Here is a 20719-nt window from a genome sequence, read left to right on the forward strand (position 1 = left end):
TATTGTGAATTTATAACCTTTAAAGGTGTTTTCTATTTTATGCTTTCATTTTACAAAATTATATTCCTTAAATGTGTTTTTTTTTTTTTTTATACAATAGAATACTCGCTTAGCCAAAATGTCAATTATAACCAATCCTCTAATAAAACACATTAACACCCTCCTTAAATTTACACTTATACTACTCCCCATTTCTGCTTGCATATATAATTCCTTCTTTTTTTTTTTCTTAACAACTTTATAACATTTCTTACGTTGGTACTGGAGTAGCTGAAGGAGAGAAGATAACTTATCACACATAGTTTCTCCCCACTCCAGTACTTATCTCATGTATAAATATATCCACATTTATCATTACGAACAAAATTTATCCATTTTTTTAATTGACACTTCCTACCAAAGATATAACCTTACCTCTCCGATTAGATACAATGTATAAATATTGTGCAAAAATAAAAAAAAAAAAGTCGCAATTTTGGGAAGAGTCAGTAACATATTTGGGAGAGACTCTATAGAATAAAAATATTATTTTTTTTTTTTTTTTTTTTTTATATTTCTGCTGTCATGAGTTATTTTTTTGTGGTTGTAGATTCGTATAAGAGATGGGGAAAGAGGACGAAAGAAGCGAAAAAATTGAAAAAAAAGGGAGGGAACAATCACTTTTATTGCCATTTTCATAAAAAAAACTTTAACAGAACATTAGTGTAAAAGATTACACCTGCATGGGTCATATATATATATATATATATATATATATATATATAATTCCACAATTTTTTAAACGTAAATGGACACTCTTTCCTCTTGAACACACATATCTGAACGTGCAGAGACAAAGGAATCAGAAAAATAAAATATCCGTATCATCTATGTCTCACTTTTTCCATCTTCAAGCGACGAAGACCATAAAATTATCAGGAAATAATGAAGAACGAAAGAACAACAAGAATTGTATTTCTTCTATGCTTAATTATTTTTTTATTTATTATCATAAGAACATGTGGGTGCGAAAAGATAAAATTAGAAAGGGTTTCTTTTGACAAGGAGTCCATTAAAGGTGTTATAAAAAATAAAATAAAAAAATTCAGTGAAAGCAAATTAGTGCTTGTGACTAACATACAAAATTTGCTGCAAACTCATGGAGATTTTTTGCAAATATTGAGAGGAGGTGAAGATGGGAGAGGTCACCAGATTGGAAAGTTCGCACAAATTGGGCATAGAAGTGGCAGTAGTGGCAGCAGAGGCAACAGTAGGAGTGGCAGTAGTGACAGTAGTGACAACAGTGGAAACTCTAATTGCATGGCAAACTGGGAGGAATGTGAACTGCACCCATCAGATCAAGCCATGTTCGATGGATTAGTAATAATATTAAACGTTCTGGATGACAATGTTATGGAATACATAAACATCAATTATGTAAAAGGATTTCTGGAAAAGAAAAAAAACATTTTTTTAAGTGTAAACAGTGTAATTGGAAAAAGTGGAATGCATTTTCTAAATCAGTTGAATGTTAATGTATATGGAAATATGTCATATGTCATAGACAGTTTTAATCAAAGTTTGCCAAATGTACAAAAAAATTCTCATGATGGAAGGAAAATTACAATAGGAGAAGTAGAACATTCATTTTATACGAGTGAAATAATACAAAATACACCAATTTTTTCTCATCATGTTATTTCCAATTCAAGCATGTTCATCCCAGTGCATGCAAGCAAAATAAAACGTATTTTATTCAAAGGGACAGCACATTCCATATTGTTGAAAAAAAAGTACTTTCTTGAACTTGTGACATGCACAAAAAATTGTTTACTTTTTGATAAGAATGATAAATTTAGAAAAAAATATAATAAAGGAACTGATTTACTATTAGTGTCAGGTATTCAATTGGAAAATAATTCCCGATTTATTTTTTCGTCATCCACAGAAATATTTTCCAATCTATTTTTCCAGCTTAATGAAGAAAATAAAATTTTTTCTCAAGACATAATTCTGTGGAATTTTAAAAAAATTGGTATTATTCGATATAACAATTTTAAATTACACAAAATTGAAAATAAAAAGGAGGAAAATTTTTTTGTAAATGATTTAATTCATATGTCCATTGATCTCTACGAATTGAAGAATGATTTTTGGGTACCTTTTAAAAAGGATGATGTACAATTTGATGTTATTAAATTGAAAGTTAATAGAAGAAATTTTTTAAATATCTATAAAGGTATAGACAATCCAACATATTATAAAAATTTTCAACTGCCAACTGAACATGGTGTATATAAAATACAAATATACTACCTAAGAAAAGGTTACAATATATTAAATTTGAATTACTTCCTTACTGTTCGATCTCCATTACATTATGAAAAAAATAAAAAAGTGCATTTTCCATTTTACCCCTTTTATTTCTACATTTACATGTCTCTTTTTTCTTTTTTTTTATTCATTTTGATCCTTCTGTTTGACCACTGGGGCTCTTGCGAAAAAAGCACCCATCCCTATAAGAACAAAGTCGAGTAGAATTTTTATGTCCCCTTTTTATTCCTTTTTTTTTTTTTTTTATTTTCCATGCTCTTGCCATGTTGCAAATAGGTGAATTATGTACATGAATTTTGTATGTCAATTTTGTATGTCAATTTTGTATGTCAATTTTGTATGTCAATTTTGTATGACAATTTTGTATGACAATTTTGTATGTGCATTCCTACTGCATATTCGGAAATAATGAAGCAGAAGATGCGTAGTTATTTGGACATTTTTTACCCACTTGATGTGGTGCATACACCCCTCTTGAGTTGTTGTGCAAATTGCTTTTTTGTTACTCTCCATGCGAACACATATGCATACATCTTCATGAATGTTCATATTATATGAAAATTATACATGGATATAACTCTTCAGGAGCAATATATATGGGGTCTGCAGCAGTTTCAGCTTAATAGCCTTGCGTCTTAATTTTTGGAATAGAACCTACCTATTGTGCCCTTTTTTGATTTTATGTATGATTTAATATTTACGGTATGGGAGCATTTACTTACAGCTGGTGATGTAGGTATAATGTCCCTTACTATTTGTGCTATCGAACCTGTATAACATTCTTATGCCCATAATGCTTATTTATTTTGTTTTATTTATTTATTTATTTTTTTTTTTTTTTTTGTCGCAACGGTATAACTAAGTTGCACATGTTTTCACACCATAAAAATATATATATTTCCGACTAATAACTAACCCAGGATGATTGTTCATGTATGTGTAGAGGAATAGTGGAGTTGTTTATTAAAAAAAATATTTTGTCGTCCATTTGTGCAGAAAAATGTGGAGAGGAAATGGTAAAAGCGAAAAAAAAAAAATTATATCTACTTTTGTCGAATGTATAAAACAAGTGTAGTTGAACTGGTAAAAATGCCTAAGCAGAGAATATAAAATTTTAAGTAAAAAAAAAAAAAAAAAATTATAATTTCATATTGCAAATGAATTAGGGAGCGAAATAATTCAAAAATGTGCGTGAAATACATGTTTTTTATGTTATGTATAATTTTATCTCAATATAGCAAAAGTGTAGGTTGTTAAACACGAAACTGGTAATTTTAGAACAAGTTCTTACTAACATTTTTAAAACAAGTTACCCTGGACATATGGGCTCACCCAGCATTGTTTCTTCCACGGCAGAAATTACATACATGGATCTGATTTATCAAGGCGTTAATTCTACATAAACGTGTTCTGGAGAAAGAAAAAATAATTATAAATAGGTGGGTACATATAGATAGGATGAATGGATAAATAAATAGATAAGTAAATAAGTAAATAGATGAGTAAATAAATAGATGAATAAATAAACAAATAGATGAATAAATAAACAAATAGATGAATAAATAAACAAATAGATGAATAAATAAACAAATAGATGAATAAATAAACAAATAGATGAGTAAATAAATAAATAGATATGTAAATATATAACTAAATATCTGTCGAAAAGGCAAACCCGCTTCTTTTCTTGATAAGAACACTCCCTAGCGTGAACACCAGAAAAATGAAATATATTAACAACTTGAAAGATATTGAAAATAAAATAAAATCCATCTGCGATAACTGTTGCGTAGACGTACCGAAGATATTAATTGTAAGCAAATATGTAGGAAATGAGGAAATAAATAACATCCACTCATATGACAAAAAATATCACTTTGGGGAGAATTCTCTTGAAGCTTTGGAAGAAAAGTCACGACAGCTGCCACAAACCATAAAGTGGCATTTCATAGGGAATCTTCAATCAAAGAAATGCAAGGCTTTAGCAAATGTAAAAAATTTGCACATGGTGGAATCATTAGATAAGCAAAAAAAAGCTATTTTGTTAAATAATTATTTAAAAATTATGAATGAAAATTTAAAAAATGGCAATAACAATTTAAAAAAAATTCGTGTGTTAATGCAAGTTAAGACAACAGACGACCCGAATAAAACTGGAATTATGCATAGCAACTATGATGACATTGAAAGTACAATTTTGTACATTATTAACAATTGTGAATTCTTAATTTTTAAGGGACTTATGACGATTTCCTCCTTAGATATAACAAATAGAGAAAACTCCTTCATAATTTTGAATGATATTAAAAATAAACTGCTAAATAATCCTGTTATAAATAATTTTTTTCGCGGAAAAAAATTTCATATGAGTATGGGCATGTCTGGGGACCTTGAACTAGCCATTAAGCACAGAACAACCCAGCTGAGAATTGGGAGTGCCATTTTTGCCTAACCCGTCTATAATTTTTTTCCCATTTTTTACCTGCATTGTTAATGCATGCATTTGTTTATCTATGTACTTATTTATTTACCTATTTATTTATTTACTTATTTATTTACTTATTTATTTATTTACCTATTTATTTACTTATTTATTTACGTATTTCTTTATTTACCTACTTATTTACTTATTTATTTACGTATTTTATTTTGTTATTATTTTTTTTTTTTTCACAACGGCTAGCCGCTAATGTGCACAGAAAAAAAAAATAAATAAACACATGAATGTTCATATGTACATATTAAACATTTGCATGCATATAAAAATACACCAATTCATGCATACCCTTTTTTTTGCACACAGAAATATGCAAACACATTTTTTTAAGCCCATTTCAGTTATATGGCTTTCCTAAATTTTTATTTTCTCATTAACACAGATAAAATTAATAAATTTGTCTTCTTTAGATTTATTTTGTCTTCATTGAATTAAAATTAAATAAGAAAAAAAAAAATAAATAAAAACAATCCCCACATTCATATGGTCATAAAAAAAAAATTAGAAAAATTGCATAATTTGCAAAGTACAAAATGAGAACGCGTGAATGAGTAAAAAAAAAAAAAAAAAAAAAATGTATGCATGTGTATATATCCACATATTTGTGCATTAAGAATGGGTATACACATAATAATCATTTTATGTGCATACAACAGAACAAAAAATATGCTAAATGTGTATATGCATGTAGGTATGTATGTATGTATGCATGTATGTATGCATGTATGTATGTATGTATGCATGCATATATATATATGCATACGTATACGCGTTATCATAGGCCTATATTGGGGCCCCACACATATCTGCCATCCTTGCACAAGCACTTGGTGTATCAAGTGGACGATCCGTTGGTTGATGGAGAGCCACCTCTTATTTCGATAGAGGCCAAAGAAAAATGTCTCTGTAGAAGTTCGGTAGGATACATGTAACTGCATGTGAGGTAAGGTACACAACTTTAGGGATAAATTTTATATTCTAACTTTTGTTGTAACATCTTTCCATTACGCTAGGTATATTTTCATTGTGATCCCCCATGACGTGTACATCCCTATGTCAAGTCTTCCTTTAGACTCTATGCATCATCAAATACCCATAACTGCAAGAACTGAATTTCAAATTCATCATCGTACGTTAACAAGTCGTTATCATAAGTGCTACTTCTGTTTGTCTGGCCTTTGCACAAATCATCATTGATAACCAAGGAATAATTATCTCCACCACCTATTGTTATCGATTTTTCATCAGAATATATAAAATAATTATTTCGAGTTGTCCATGTGTACACCTGTATGGTCATATTATCATTATTATTTTGATTTTTTTTTTTTTTTTTTTTTCTTCTTCTTCTTCTTCTTCTTCATTTTTACTCATAATTCCTGTATTTGGTTTATCACTCTTATAGAAACTTTTATTCTGGGGATTCATCAAATGGTTAAATTTTTCTCCGTTAAACGTTTTCATTTTGTAATGCATATCGTTAGAAGATCCACCACAATTTTCATTGTTGTCCTTGTCACTGTAGTCATCAGGTTTGACAATACTCTCTTTGTCTTTATATTTCTTCTTATAGTTCTCTTCATCACTATCTTTTTCACAGTTCACATGATGTATATTCATTTTCAGGTTATTCACGTAATCAGAGATGGTTATTGGAGAATCGGGACTTTTTTCCTGTTTGGAAAAACTGTCAAAAGATCCGTTCATGTTGGGCTCAAAATCGACTGCTAATTTTTCCTGCGAATTGGAGATTTTCCAATTATTTGTCATTTTTATGTCCTTCATATCTTGGTTAGTATTTGTTCTTCTTACATTATCATTGATCTCCTCTGAATCACCAAAGTTATCTATGTTTTTTTTCGAGTCCACACTGCGCCCATTTCCATGCTGGCCATTGCTGCTACCCGTGTTATAATTCATAGAACTGCTACCCGTGTTATAATTCTTAGAACTGCTATCACTGTTATGACTTTTATAAATGTTACCTGTACTTCCATTGTTAACACTACTGCCGATGTGCTGCTTGCCATAATTTTTGTCGACGATGCCATCGCCATTGTCTTCTTTTTTTTTGATCTGATTTTCGTTCAATTTCTTCTCTGGATCTTTAAAAGTAAAAAGAAAATTTTCCCCAGAACCGTAATAAGAATTATCGCAACATAATTTATCGAGAAAGCAACCAAAGAGGACGTTATGCATGTCGTAAATTAATAAAATGACACTTCCTTTATTAGACACACTTCTGTATAATGTTTTAAATGAAACACCATGTATACTTGAGCAAAAAGCCATTTTCCATATTTTGATACTCAAGGTTGGTGGCAAGTAATAATTTATCTGCTTTGTGATTTCTTTGTTTAACAATCTCACAGAGCCATTAATATACTCCAATTTGGGGATTGATGCTAAATATTTTAAATCCTTAATATCATTCATTGAATTTGCCGTTCCGAAGATTTTATTTTTAGATTCTTTGGCTATTAATGACTGTTCAATAATACACCTTAACAATTCATTGGATGTAAATGGAACTGCGGTGATGGTTTTTTTTATTTTATTTTCTGATTTTCTAACTTCATCAATTTCTTTAATTATCTTCGTCGTAGTTTCATATGCCTTATTGTTGTTAAAGAATCTGAAGAGTATGAAACTTTTCTCTTCATACTTTTTGTGAGCCTTTTTATTTGGTTCGCTGTTCTGTCCAAATTCTGTCGTACTCCTGTTTGCATCGTTTCCCTGGTTCCCATAATTTCCCTGGCTTGCATCAATGCTTACGCAATCCTTCAAATAATTATTCACGTTGGATGAAGAGTCCAATTGCGTGTGATGAATCTCGAAGGAGATATTTTTCAAAGACTTGGAGCAGGAACGTGTTGTTTCTCTTTCATAAATTATGGAATCTTCTCTTTTCAAAGATTCTACATCATTTAAGATGGTTTTACGTGTGAAGTAATCATCTGATGCACCCATTTGTGTTGACATAATATCGGAAATTCTTTTCTGATTTGTGATTTCATTAGCAAACTGGTGATTGTTAATTCTTGGAGGACATTTGGACACATGGTTCTTTTCATTACATACGTTCGAAATTTGTTCACTTTTATAATTACAAATTACATTTTGTGAGGAACTATACCCCTCATGTGATGTGACTATGTTCGATGATTTCAATGATTCGCTCTTTGTCTTTTCATAAGGAATGGAAGTACTCCCATTATTCTTTATAGCATGCTTTACCTCATCCTTGAATGAATAATGTGAATTCGCTAAATTCAGACTATTCTTATAGGTTATATTTGGATGAGATGTAATTACCTTACTATAATCTGTTTCGTTAATCTTTTGATATATTTTTAAATCTCTGTCTTGTAAATGTTCTACAATGTTGTTCTTTGGTGAAGTAATGTCAAAATTTATAAGGCTATTTTTTTTGAACTCACCATTTCTATTTTCACCTCTGTTTTTACTTTCATTTTCATTCTCGTTTTCTTCCTCGTTTAAATTGTCATTACTTGTAACATTCTTTAAAATATGTGAAGAATAATTGGCTGTGCCAAAGATGCGATCATTTTTTTCTTCCTTAAAAGGAGATGCGTTCTGAACTAATGGCTGTGCTAAATTGAATACATACGATAAACTTCTACTAATATATTTGTAATATGAAACACTTTTCTGTTTATTCATATCATCATTAACTGTATTATTATTCACATGACTGTAGCAATTACCCATACTATTTTTTTTATGCGAAGAATCATCACATACTCTACTGTATATACTTTTTAACAAGACTTGAATAAATCCACACGTATCTTCATTATTACAAAGGTAAGTATCTTTCGTTGGCATTACAATATGTGCACATTCATATATATCATACAAATCAATAAATATTTGATATGTACCAAATCCGTGTGTTATCACATTTTTGTCTCTTAAATCAGGTTCAAACAGTAACGATTCTTTTGTTAAAATAAGGTGTCCACTTATAGAAAAATTAGTTAAACAGTATTCGCATTGTTCTCGAAATATTATGCAATTTTTTTTCTCTCTGTCCTTTTCTTCCAGTTTGGTACTCTTGCTCGAATTTCCTGACACGATAGCGTTGCGGATTATTCCCTTTTCGAACTAGCCAAAAAAAAAAAAAAAAAAAAAAAAAAAAAAAAAAATGATAAAGTTATGAAGTTATGAAATGGTGGTACGATGGTGTGATCACGTGATAAAATGATAAAATGATAAAATGATCAGTGATGAAATAAAAAAAGGCATGTACAGCACTGCAAAAAGGTTAATAAAATGCATGAACGGCAATAACTATTTGGGTACATGTGTCTGCAAAGAATTATTCAGAACTACACTGCATATGTTCGGAATGGTGTGACCCACCAATACAGTTGAACCGATTTCACATTCGCAAATTCAAGACATGTAACGGGTCTCATTATATAAAAAAAAAATAATAATAATAAACAGTAGCAGTAACGACCGTAGCAGTAAGAATAATAATAATGAGACAGTGGAATGGACACACTAAAGCTGATGAGCGCGTGTGAACTGCTTTCATCCATAGACATTTCTGTAACTCATTTTACATGTATATATTATCCCTACTTCGAATTTGCTAGAATAGTGTGTTTTCTCTTTATTTTCCTGTATTTCTTCATTCTGAAAAAAATTTAAAACTTTTATTTTGTTATTCGTGTGATTTTCATCCATTATTTGAAACTTTTAGCAGATTTTACATTTTTCGACATTGCTGCTTAAGCGGATTGGCGGCACAAGTAAGCATTTTAAAAAGAGAAAAAAAAAAAAAAAAAAAAAAAAGGCCGAGTAAAGGATAAAAAAGAACAGAAAAAACAATAAAAATGATTTGAATAAGGAGTTCAAAAAAATAAGTTGCATAAAAAACTGAATAAAAAAAACGATGTAAAAAGTTGAGTACGATGGGTTGTATAAATAGAGGCGTAAAAATAGAATGAAATAATGGTTCATTTTCATATGAAAATCACTTCACAAGATGAGCTAGTACTGATCCATTTGCACCTTTAAAAATTCCAAGTGTCATGGATTATTACTAATCAACCAAGTAGGTCACAATTCCAGAAACCAAGTTGCTGTTTCGGGAAGGCTGGTAACACATGATGCGAAGACGTAAAACTTGAAGAAAATAATAAGCATTTAAAAAAAAGGAAAAAAAAAAAAAAAATTGTCTTAAAATGGGGTGGAAATATATAAATTTTTTTTTTTCCTTTTTTTTAACATGTGTCTTATTTGGTCTGGAATGAGCATATGTTATAAATACAAAAAAATAAAAATATAAAAAAATGTACAGAAATGTACAGAAATGTAAAGAAATGTAAGAAATGTGAGAAATGTGAGAAATGTAAAAATGTAAAGAAATGTAAAGAAATGCAAGAAATGTAAAGAAATGTAAAGAAATGTAAAGAAATGTAAGAAATGTAAAGAAATGTAAAGAAATACAAAAAATGTAAAAAATTATATAAAAAATTAAAAAAATTGTAAACGAATGCTTTTCCTGTTGAAAAAGGCAAAGGAAAAAAAAAAAAAAAAAGGAAATGGACCCAGTAAATGATAAAGCAAAACAAAATAAAACAAACAAACAAAAATCGGTAGGACGTGTTACATTTCCATATGATTTCAAACGATTTTCAAACAATTTTCAAAAGATTACAAATGGTTTCAAATCGTTTCAAATCGTTTCAAATGGTTTCAAGCGATACCAAACACTTCCAAGCGATTTCAGTTTATTTCCATTTTTATTTCTAAATATTTTTAACACGATTGAAGATGAAAAATTCGTGTAAAAAAAAAAAGGAAAAGAAAAGAAAAGAAAAGTAAAGAAAGAATGAATGAAAAGAGGAAAGGAATAAAGGAAGAAAAGGAAGGTTAAAAAGAGGAGGGAAAAAATAAAGGTAAAAATAATGTGTATCCCACACAAGTATAAACGCCTATAACGCAGAAACGTCAAAATGTGAAAACACATAAAAAAAAAAATATAAAAAAAAATACAACTTTTCAAGCTTTTTATTTTTATTTCAATTAACATGTTATATATTATTACACTCATAACTGTTTGTTAATCAAGTATTATATAATATATACTACCACTTTTTAAAAGTCCAAAAAGGAGGTGAAAGTGTGAAAAGTCTTGTGGAATACAAAAAAGAAAAAAAAATTTCCGTTTTGTAGTATAAAACATAATCATATGGAAAAAAAAAAAAAAAAAATAAAAAAAATGCCAATCCAATGAGGTATAAAAATTAAAAATTAACAAGAGCTTTTTTAATTACTATCAAAAGGTTTAGTTAAGTGGATTTACTTTATAACAACAGAAAAAAAAAAAAATAATAAAATTATGTAAAACAATAATGTAAAACAATAGTGTAAAATAATAATGTAAAATAATAATGTAAAACAATAATGTAAAATAATAATGTAAAATAATAATGTAAAACAATAATGTAAAATAATAATGTAAAATAATAATGTAAAATAATAATGTAAAATAATAAAGTGAAATAAAAACAAGTCCCACACAAAATTATCGTGTTGCATATGCATATATACAGAGCTAGTGAAAACTTTCACATTTTTTACTATGTAAGATGTTAACGAAAAGAAAAAATCATAATACAAAAAGTGGAAAAAAAAAAAAAAATAAAAGGTCAATATTTTTTCCATTTTAAAAATCCCGAAGATGAAGGACGTTTTATGACATCGTAGAAGAGAGATTAAAATTTGTTTCCATTAAAGACCAAAAAAAAAAAAAAAAAAAAAAAAAGCGCCATAATAAAAATATACAATGTTTAGAAGGGAAAAAAAAAAAAAAAAAACTGCCCTTGGTCTAACATTTAAATCTTAACACATATAAGTATATGGGTGCAATGTTCATACGTCATGCCCTCACCCACGTTTGATATATATATATATATGGTTATATTATAACACATGTGTAGACATGGATACATTCGAGCACATTTACGTGCATATGTGATGGAGAAAATATATATAAAGCAGAAAAGAGCACGTCTTTTTTTTTTTTTTTTTACCATGCATGTACAATTCACAGGTCTATATGCACTACTTTCGTCCACTACTTCCATACATGGCTGCCATCCATTCTAATCGCGGGCGCTGAAAATGTTTTTAAGGTTGTTCTCGATCAAGTTTTGAATATTTAGCATGTTTTCATTGAGAGATGACTGATCCGTTGATGCATCGAAAATGCAATCTAATATATCATTCAGTTCATTATTTTTTGTTTTCAGGTTATCACTTGGGTTATTACCTTTGTGTGCATCGTTAGTACTTGCACTTTTTTCTCTTTTAATCCCTCTAGTATTCATCTTCCCTTTTGGTACTACTGAATCATTGAACTTTGCATTTCTGTGATAAGCGTTATTTTTATTTATACCGCTGCCATCTTGCATTAATAAAAAACCATTATTTTCGATTTCTTTTAATTGTGCATTTTTTTTTAAAATAGTCATACTTGATGATATCCCATCTTGGACATTCTTTTGCATGTCGATACTTGATGAATTGGCTCTCTTTAAATCTATCCCTTTCTCAATGTCATTCTTTTTGATATCTCTAATTTTCGTTCTTAAATTCTGTTCATTTGAATACCCCTTACCACCTTTACCATTGTAAATTTTCTTTTCTTTCTTTCGTTTTTGCTTCACTTGCTCCTCATCTTCATCACACCACCCATCAGAACGATTCATAGAATCCCTTCCATTACTTCCATAACTTCCATAACTTCCATTACTTCCATTACTTCCATTGCTTCCATTACTTCCTTTCACTGCATTTGTTATGTTATTCAACATTCCACTTGTTTCACTCAGCAGTTTATTTTTCCTTGATTTTTGCAACTTCGAATGTGTAATCGTTTGTGTCTTTTTTTTCAAACTTGTAGATTTCGCATATGTAGTGAATTTCTCCTTCTGTTCGTTCCATTCTTCTGCCTTACTGAACTTACCTTGACTATTTCCATCATTCTTCACAACTGTTTGGTTTAAGGGAGTTTCTTCATTATCCACAAGGATCCCGTTGGATTGAATATCATAAATGGATATTTTCGATTCCATAGATTCACTACTTACCAAATTGTCTCCTTCCATCTTATCAGTTCTAACTTCTTTACTGTCGTGCGAATAATTTTCTTTTATTTTTTCAACGGAAGTCAATATTTCCTCCATTTGTTCCATTACAACCTTTTTAAGTTTTTCCTTTTTCTTCTCATCACTGCACTTGTTCCTGTGGGTTGCTCTTTTTCCTGAATCAATGCGTTCGTCCCATTCGTCAAATGAGATTGCTACCTCTCCCACTTCTCCAACTTCTCTTACTTCTCCAGCTTCTTCCACTTCTCCAGCTTCTTCCACTTCTCCAACTTCTTCCACCTCTCCAACTTCTTCCACCTCTCCAACTTCCTCAACTTCCACTCCCACTTGTCCTGCCTCGTCCTGCATCAACCCACCCACTTGAACTTTCTCAGCAGATCCACTACTACCACACACCGTGTTCTCTATTGAGAGGTGCACTACCTGCTCATCTCCAATATCTCCTTTTATGACATGTTGAATAAGGTCTCTCACTGCCGTTTTTTCCAATTTGTGATTACTTTCTCTTACTACCTTTTTGTCATTTATACTGTTAAATGCCATCTTAATTACCTCTTCAAGAATTGTTTCTACTAATGAATCTTGGTTTTTGAAATTTTTCCAATTCTGTTTTAATTTATCTTTTAAAAATTCCAAAGTTTTTGATAAATCTGTATCCTTTTCATGAATTGCCTTTTTTTTCTTTTTTATTTCCTCTTCTTCATTCTCACGTTTCAAATGTAAAATATGTTTTTCCCCCTCTTTCTGTCTTCCCTTATTTTCTGTCATTCTTTCATGGTTATCGGATGATCCATCATTCCATCCTTTTGCATTACTTCCATTATTCCTAGTCATAAGAATCTTATGTTGTTTGTTATTTATGTTTTTTTTATTTGATGTATATTTACCACCTAAGTAATCCACTTTTTCTACCCTCTCCCTGCCTACTCTCTCCTCTCCATTTATTTCTCTCTTAAGTAAGATAACTTCTTCGCTCACTTGATTGTACATCTTTGACAAATTATCGCAGCGCTTAGACAGCTCCTCATTTAGTTTCTCTAACTGCTCATTCCGTTTTGACAGCTCCTCATTTAGTTTCTCTAACTGCTCACTTCGTTTCGTTAGCTCCTCATTCCGTTTCGTTAGCTCCTCATTCCGTTTCGTTAGCTCCTCATTCCGTTTCGTTGGCTCCTCATTCCGTTTCGTTAGTTCCTCATTCCGTTTCGTTAGTTCCTCATTCCGTTTCGTTAGTTCCTCCTTTTCCTCCCTGAGCAGGTTGTACTTGCTGCTGAGTTCGTTGTAATCGATTTCCCACGATTTTAAGGAATTTTCAATTTTCCTGAGTATGTATTTTTTTTTATTTTTTTCTTTTTCTAAATTTCGTTTATAGTTATCAGCAATGCTACGAGTTTCCATTTCTTTTTTTTTATATTTATCGCATTCGATTGTTAATGTCATATTTCTTTTGGTGTATTCCTCATTTTGGCTAGCTATAAAATCTTTCACTTTTTCCAAATGTGTTATTTTGTTGACTAATTGTTGTAAGTCATAATGATGTTGATGTGATTCTTCATCTAATTCATTTTTTAAAAACACATTTTCTTTCCTTATTTTGTCGATATACAGTTGAAAGGAATTTTTGTTAATCCTAATCATTTCATTTGTTTTTATTACAGTGTTTTCAAGTAAATATTTTAGATAATTTTTTTTTTTTTCATTTTCTTCCTTTTCTTTTTTTATGCATTTATATTCGTTATAAATGAATAGCACATCCTTAAGTAATTTTTTTATGCATTTTTTTTTTCCTTTTTTTTTCTCCTCCCTTAATTTTACATCCGAATCTAATTTGTCTTTCACATTTTGGTACAAACGTTCACACTTTTCATCTTTGTTTGTGGAATATTCTTTGTCGAATATTTCAATTTCTTCTTTATGTATCTTATCAATTTTGTGAATATTGTTTTTTTTATTTGCGTGTCTTCTTGTATCTTTGTCAAGTTCTACATCGTTTTTCATTAGTCTAATTTGTTTTTCCAGCTTTTTCAGCATTCCTCGATTATTATTTACATTTCTACTTTCATTTATATTGCTTTTTCCACTATTATCTGTTTTCGTTTTCTTGTTTATATTTTTATTATTTTTCTCATTTTTTACGCTTTGCGATTCGTAGCTAAATGCAGAATTCTCTTTCAATGACTCATCGTCTATGGAAACAATTTCTTCATGATTTTTCCCTTGATCTATTTTGACACATCCAGTGTTACACTTTGAAATTTCTTTTGTGTTAATAGTCTTTTTGCATGAATCCCATTTTTCATTATTTGTAATACTGAGTATGTCTATGCTTACGTTTCTTGTCGTCTTCTTATTCTTAATGCATGGTTTTTTTTTTGTTTGTCCTAATTTTTTTTCCTTCATATTATTTTGATTATAAAGACACAGTGTGGTGTCCTCGATTGTACTTTTTTTAACTTTCTTCTGCGTGGAATTAATACGTCCTTTGTTTCTTATATTTGTATTGGAATATTTTTTCATATTATTATTGCTTATTTCTCCTTTGTCTCCAAGAAAATTATCTCCTTTGTTACATTCGACAATCCCAGTATCACTTGTCCATTCGGTTCGACTTAATTGTTTCTTCCCTGAAGATTTGTTTTTGGTTTCTAGTGTGGAATGGCTCCTAATCTCTGGTGCAGGCTTGCTTCTAACCTCAGCTTGAAATTTTGTTGCTTTTTTTCTTGTTAAACTGCTGCATACATGATTATTTTTTTCTGTTTCTCTTAAGAAACCGCTGTTATCATTTTCTAAATCTGGATGTTTATCATTTCCAGAATTAATATCCTTTTCTTCCTTCACCTGTTGACATTGTAAAACATTTTCTTTGCATTTTTGTTTTCTCGTCTTACATGTGATATTGTTAAAACAACGGGTGTACGATTCATTCTCAAAACATTTTTTTGATGAACATAAATTTGAAATATCCCCTGACCTCGAACGGGAAACAAATTTAGATATATTTTCAGAATCGGAAAAATATTCTTTTTTTTTTTTCAATGTTGCAAATTTCTCATTTTGATCCTCATTTTGATCCTCATTTTGATCCGCATTTTGATCTGCATTTGGATCGATATATAAATTATTGTGGATGTTCGACATGGATGAATTTCGTTTTATTTTGGTTATGATATTTTTTTCACTGTGATTTTCCTGTATGAAATTTTTATTTGAAACATTATCATCTGAACATGTCATAAAATTTTTCTCCTTTTGCTCATTATTTTTTTTTTTTTTGTTTTTGTTTACACTGTTTTTTTCATTTTTTGAAGTCGTCATATTTTTAGCACTGCATGTAGATTTTTCCATACTCTTTTCCATACTCTTGGATATAATTTGTTTCATACCCATTTTACAAATCACACCTTTTGTTCCATTATCTGAGTTTTCAAGTTTTCCCACGATCTTCTTTTCCTTCAAAATAGGTTTTAAATTACAAGTTGTATTTTTTTTTTTATTCTTCGATACAAATATCTTCTTAGCAGAATCTCTATCTCCTTTAGTAATCAATGTTTCCTTCATTTGATTACTGTTGTTTGATTTTTCTTTCGTATGTGTGTTTTTGACGTGGAATGTATATCCTCCACAGCATTTACAAATATCTGATGCAGGTATTGTCATATTCTCTTTATATTCATTTTGGACATCCCATGGATCCGATTTCGTGCAAAGAGGTGGTGGGCACTCATTCTTTGCATTTACTATTTTTTTAGCAATCTCGTATTTTACGTTTTTACATATATAATGTTTTATTTTGAAAAAGTGGACCCTTCTGGAGTGGTAAAACTTGGAATTCAATTTTTTTCCTCTATCGTGCAAATGCAATTTTTGAAACGAGCGTTTATTTTTTCCTCCTACTTCTGCGGCTACTTCTGCAGCTGCTCCTTCTGCTACTCCTCTTCTTTGTTTTACTTTTCTTAATTGTGTCTTTTTTTTTAATAGAATATGAACAGTTCTTGTATAATATCTAGTATTTATGAAGATGCTCTTTCCATCATTATGCATCACCAATTTCGTACCTGTGCCTATATTTCTATCCCCATTCGTATTCAGTGTTTGAATTCTTTGTGTGTCTTTTTTATTTTTAGCTAGCTGTGGAATGGTTTCTTTATTTGGCTTGATCTCGAAACTTTCGCAAATTAACTGATTTCCTCCCCATTCAGGTGTGTGCACAGTTATGCTTTCATTTTTCGAATGATTGTCTTTCACATTTTTGTAACTAATCTGGCAGCTTGATGTATTCACGGTCGAATCGCTTGGAGTAACAATCCTACAGGAGTTATTATCAACACAATTGTACATCATAGTTGGATTTAATTCCTTTTCTACCTTACACAGGTGCTCTATATCGGATTCTCTTGCTGTTGTTGCTGCTGCTGCTGCTACTGTTGTCTCCTCTCCCTTTTCTTCTCCTTTTTCATATTCATTAATTCCATTTCTGAAATTATTTGCTTTTTGAATAAAATTATATTTGATACCATAATCCTTATTCAGAATACTGTACGAATTTTTTTCAAATTGGTCCGCATCCTTGTATCCTGTACTGGTAAAATTGTATCCCCATATATTTGAGTTTGTCCAATTGGTATATTTGTTTTCTGAAATGCCACAAGAACACCCTTCAGATGCATGATTCTCAAACGTATAATCATTGTTGAGATCATTTATATCGTTAGATACATTTTTGATAATATCTTTTTCTTTCTTCAATTCATTTTGATATGTGAAAACATCATTTTGAATTGGAATACAATTTTTTGATAACTCTGTTCTTGTAATATATTCACTTTCTGTCTGTGTCTTAGCAGCATTTTCTCTATCCTTATTAAAGGTATCCTCATGGGTTATACACTCTTCTGAAGATTCATCCCATACGAATTGATTATTCATGTTAATATCCGCTAAAAATGAATTTCCATTTGATGTATTTTTCAGATCATTAGAAAAATTATCATAATTTGAGAAATCGCTTCTTCCTGGATTGTTGCACTTTATATTCATATCAATAATGGATGACATGTTTTGTTCTTTTTTACAATTTTTGGTAATGTCTCTATCCGATATGTTAAATGGATTATTTTGTATTCCTATTTTGTGTTCTTCTATTTTCTCGGATTCATTATGCTTATCCATTTTGTCAATTTCGTTCACTTGATCAGGTTTATCATTTTCCCCATTTTCCTTCATTTCATCATTACTTTTATCCATTTTTCTATCATTGCTTTCCTCATCACTAGAAATTCCATTCATGGGTTCATAGTTACATTTAGTTAAATTGTACACGTAATTTGAAAATGAGACAGTTTTTTTAATTTTATTATTTGTAGCAAATTTTTTCAATGCAGATTTTAAATGGGAATTCTGTTTATCAATTGCTTGTTTATTAATGAGTACACAATGTTTAGCATTCGGATTAACAGATTCAGATTCTGCACACAAATTTGTTAATAAGAAATTCTCTTCACTTTCATCGTAGTACTTTTCATCATAATATTTTTCATCATAATATTTTTCATCATAGTTTTCTTCATCAAAGTAATCTTCTTCCTTCCTTTCTGTATCTAACAATTCATAGTAATTATTTTCCGTTGTTTCTTTTTCTTGATTCATCAGGAAATCATTTCTCTGTCTCGCAAGTGTATTGCAATTTTCATTGTTTCCATCATTCATTATGTCACCACCACTTTCATAACAATTTTCATTAGAGTTACATGAAGGATATGATTTCAATTCCGAGAACTCTGAACACTTTGTTCTCAGATCCTCTACACCACCACAAGAACCAGTTTTTATCCCTTTCTCAATTGTGCCCAGCCTGTAATGACCATTTGTGTCGCCCCTCCTAAGATCATCCGAATCATTATTCATTTCAGAATCTGCTGGCCCATTAGCACTGATTTCTGCACTGATTTCTGCACTGGATTCTGCACTGGATTCTGCACTGGAGACTGTGTCATCTGGGTTGCATTTCTGTTTCCTCTCCTTTTCTTCAAAGCGAAATATGTCACTATAACTTATTCCTTCACTGCAACTATTTTTTTCGCTACTATCTGCACCTTCTGTAGGATTATTCGGTATTTCTTCTTTGGTGCTAGCTAAACCTACTGAATCGGTAGCGATAGATGCACCACTTGAGTTAACATTCAAATGTGCATTCGTAATATCATTATTTTTGCTCTGCTTGGAATTATCAGTTTGTTTATGTTCCTTCTGCTGTGTCAAGTTAGAATCTGATTCTTTTGCATCTAAAGGAATGGGTCCTACTAGTTCCCTTTCTTCGTGATTCTCCACACCGATAATTAAATTATCGTAGGAACATAACAAATTTATTTTCAAATTGTTGATATAATATCCATGAGATGAATTGTCAATTTTTTTCACCCATATATTTTTTTTTTCACATAAACCAATAATAAAATTTTGATTAATAATCATTTGATGAAATTTATTTTTTATGAGACTAGGCTTAGGTCCATAATTGGCCCCCCATATGTAAATATCTCCATCAATGGTTTTGCATAAACTAACTTTTCCTGCACTTACATAAATTACATTTTTAACATTTTCAATTAACCTGGGTTCATAACATGCTTCATAATTATCATGTCCAAGAACTCCATCTGTGTTATCACCCCATGAATAAAGCAAGTTATGAAAATCAATTCCCAGAATAAAATTATTCCCAACAGAAATTTTTTTAAAAGATATATTATTTGTATGTATCAGATGTGGTTTCTTTAATATTCTCTCACTTTTGTATTTATTTTTTTGTCCTTTTATTAGATGTTCGTTTATCAATCCGAACCCATATAAAAGTCCATCAATGGTTAGATACAGTGTATACTTATCTCTTGAGTATACATATTTCACGATGTTATTTTCTACGTCTATTTTGTATACTTTGCATTTATCCTGTTTTTTCAGCACATCTGTTTTCTGATTCTTTGCATCTACTTGTTCAGAGTCTCCAAGGCATGTTTTTTTCCCCTGTCCCATCTCTTCCTCTCCCTTCATTTCCTCTCGATCCTTTTCATCCTTTCCTAAGGAAGAAGCAGAAGGAGCCATTTCTGTAGTTAAACCTAAGGTAGATCCTACTGCATCATCTGGAACAAACCCATCACTTTGTCCATTTCCCAACTGGCCATATGTGTTATCACCATAAGTAAATAATTCTCCTTCCTTCGAAATAAAAGCAATATGGTTATCTCCACTACTTACATCGTTGATTATTTTATTTTTCAAAATGTTACCTACTAGTAAGTACGGTACATTCTTATCAAAATCGTCAAATCCATTCAAATGCCAACAGTATACTTTCCCCATAACCGATAAGAACCCAATGATAGATTTTCCACAACTTACTTTAATAATTCTAACTTGTGGATGGTAAATTTTGTGCCTTATGATTTCCTCATTTTTCTTCATCAAATTGGTGGTGCCTCTATCATGGTCTCCACCAATGTCTCCATCTTTTCGTTCTTTATTTTTGGTTTCAGAACATTCCTCCTTTCCTGTATTCAACGCATTCTCATCACAACCATTGACTTTGTATTCATCGGACTTTAAAGTATCATCCACTTCTTCCTTTTTCTCATCTTCTTTATCGTTACTCTTCACATCGTTTATGACAAATACGTGAATCTTGCTACCACGTTTTTCACTTGACATTTTTTTTTTTTCTTTTCTGTACACCTTTCTACTTATTCATATCTTTTTTTTTATGCGCAAA

The 20719-nt window shown here is 30.4% G+C and overlaps 4 protein-coding genes across 4 annotated transcripts; 2 read left to right on the forward strand and 2 right to left on the reverse strand.

Moving 5' to 3' along the window:
* Nucleotides 1-924: 924 nt before the first annotated feature.
* Nucleotides 925-2517, forward strand: PGO_071740 (dolichyl-diphosphooligosaccharide--protein glycosyltransferase; the record flags this gene model as incomplete). The annotated part of the gene is made up of 1 exon (XM_028687047.1): nt 925-2517. The coding sequence occupies one exon, from the start codon at nt 925-927 to the stop codon at nt 2515-2517; it is 1593 nt and encodes a 530-aa protein (XP_028542848.1).
* Nucleotides 2518-4036: 1519 nt separating this feature from the next.
* Nucleotides 4037-4765, forward strand: PGO_071750 (hypothetical protein, conserved; the record flags this gene model as incomplete). The annotated part of the gene is made up of 1 exon (XM_028687048.1): nt 4037-4765. One exon carries the CDS (start codon nt 4037-4039, stop codon nt 4763-4765), a length of 729 nt encoding a protein of 242 aa, XP_028542849.1.
* Nucleotides 4766-6106: 1341 nt separating this feature from the next.
* PGO_071760 (TLD domain-containing protein) lies at nt 6107-9526 on the reverse strand (the record flags this gene model as incomplete). The annotated part of the gene is made up of 2 exons (XM_028687049.1): nt 6107-8938; nt 9422-9526. The coding sequence occupies 2 exons, from the start codon at nt 9524-9526 to the stop codon at nt 6107-6109; spliced, it is 2937 nt and encodes a 978-aa protein (XP_028542850.1).
* A 2426-nt stretch (nt 9527-11952) lies between these two features.
* PGO_071770 (hypothetical protein, conserved) lies at nt 11953-20658 on the reverse strand (the record flags this gene model as incomplete). Its single annotated transcript, XM_028687050.1, has 1 exon — nt 11953-20658. The coding sequence occupies one exon, from the start codon at nt 20656-20658 to the stop codon at nt 11953-11955; it is 8706 nt and encodes a 2901-aa protein (XP_028542851.1).
* Nucleotides 20659-20719: the final 61 nt, after the last annotated feature.

This window comes from Plasmodium gonderi (genome assembly GCF_002157705.1).
Source record: "Plasmodium gonderi DNA, contig: Chr07, whole genome shotgun sequence".
NCBI classification, from domain to species: Eukaryota; Apicomplexa; class Aconoidasida; order Haemosporida; family Plasmodiidae; genus Plasmodium; species Plasmodium gonderi.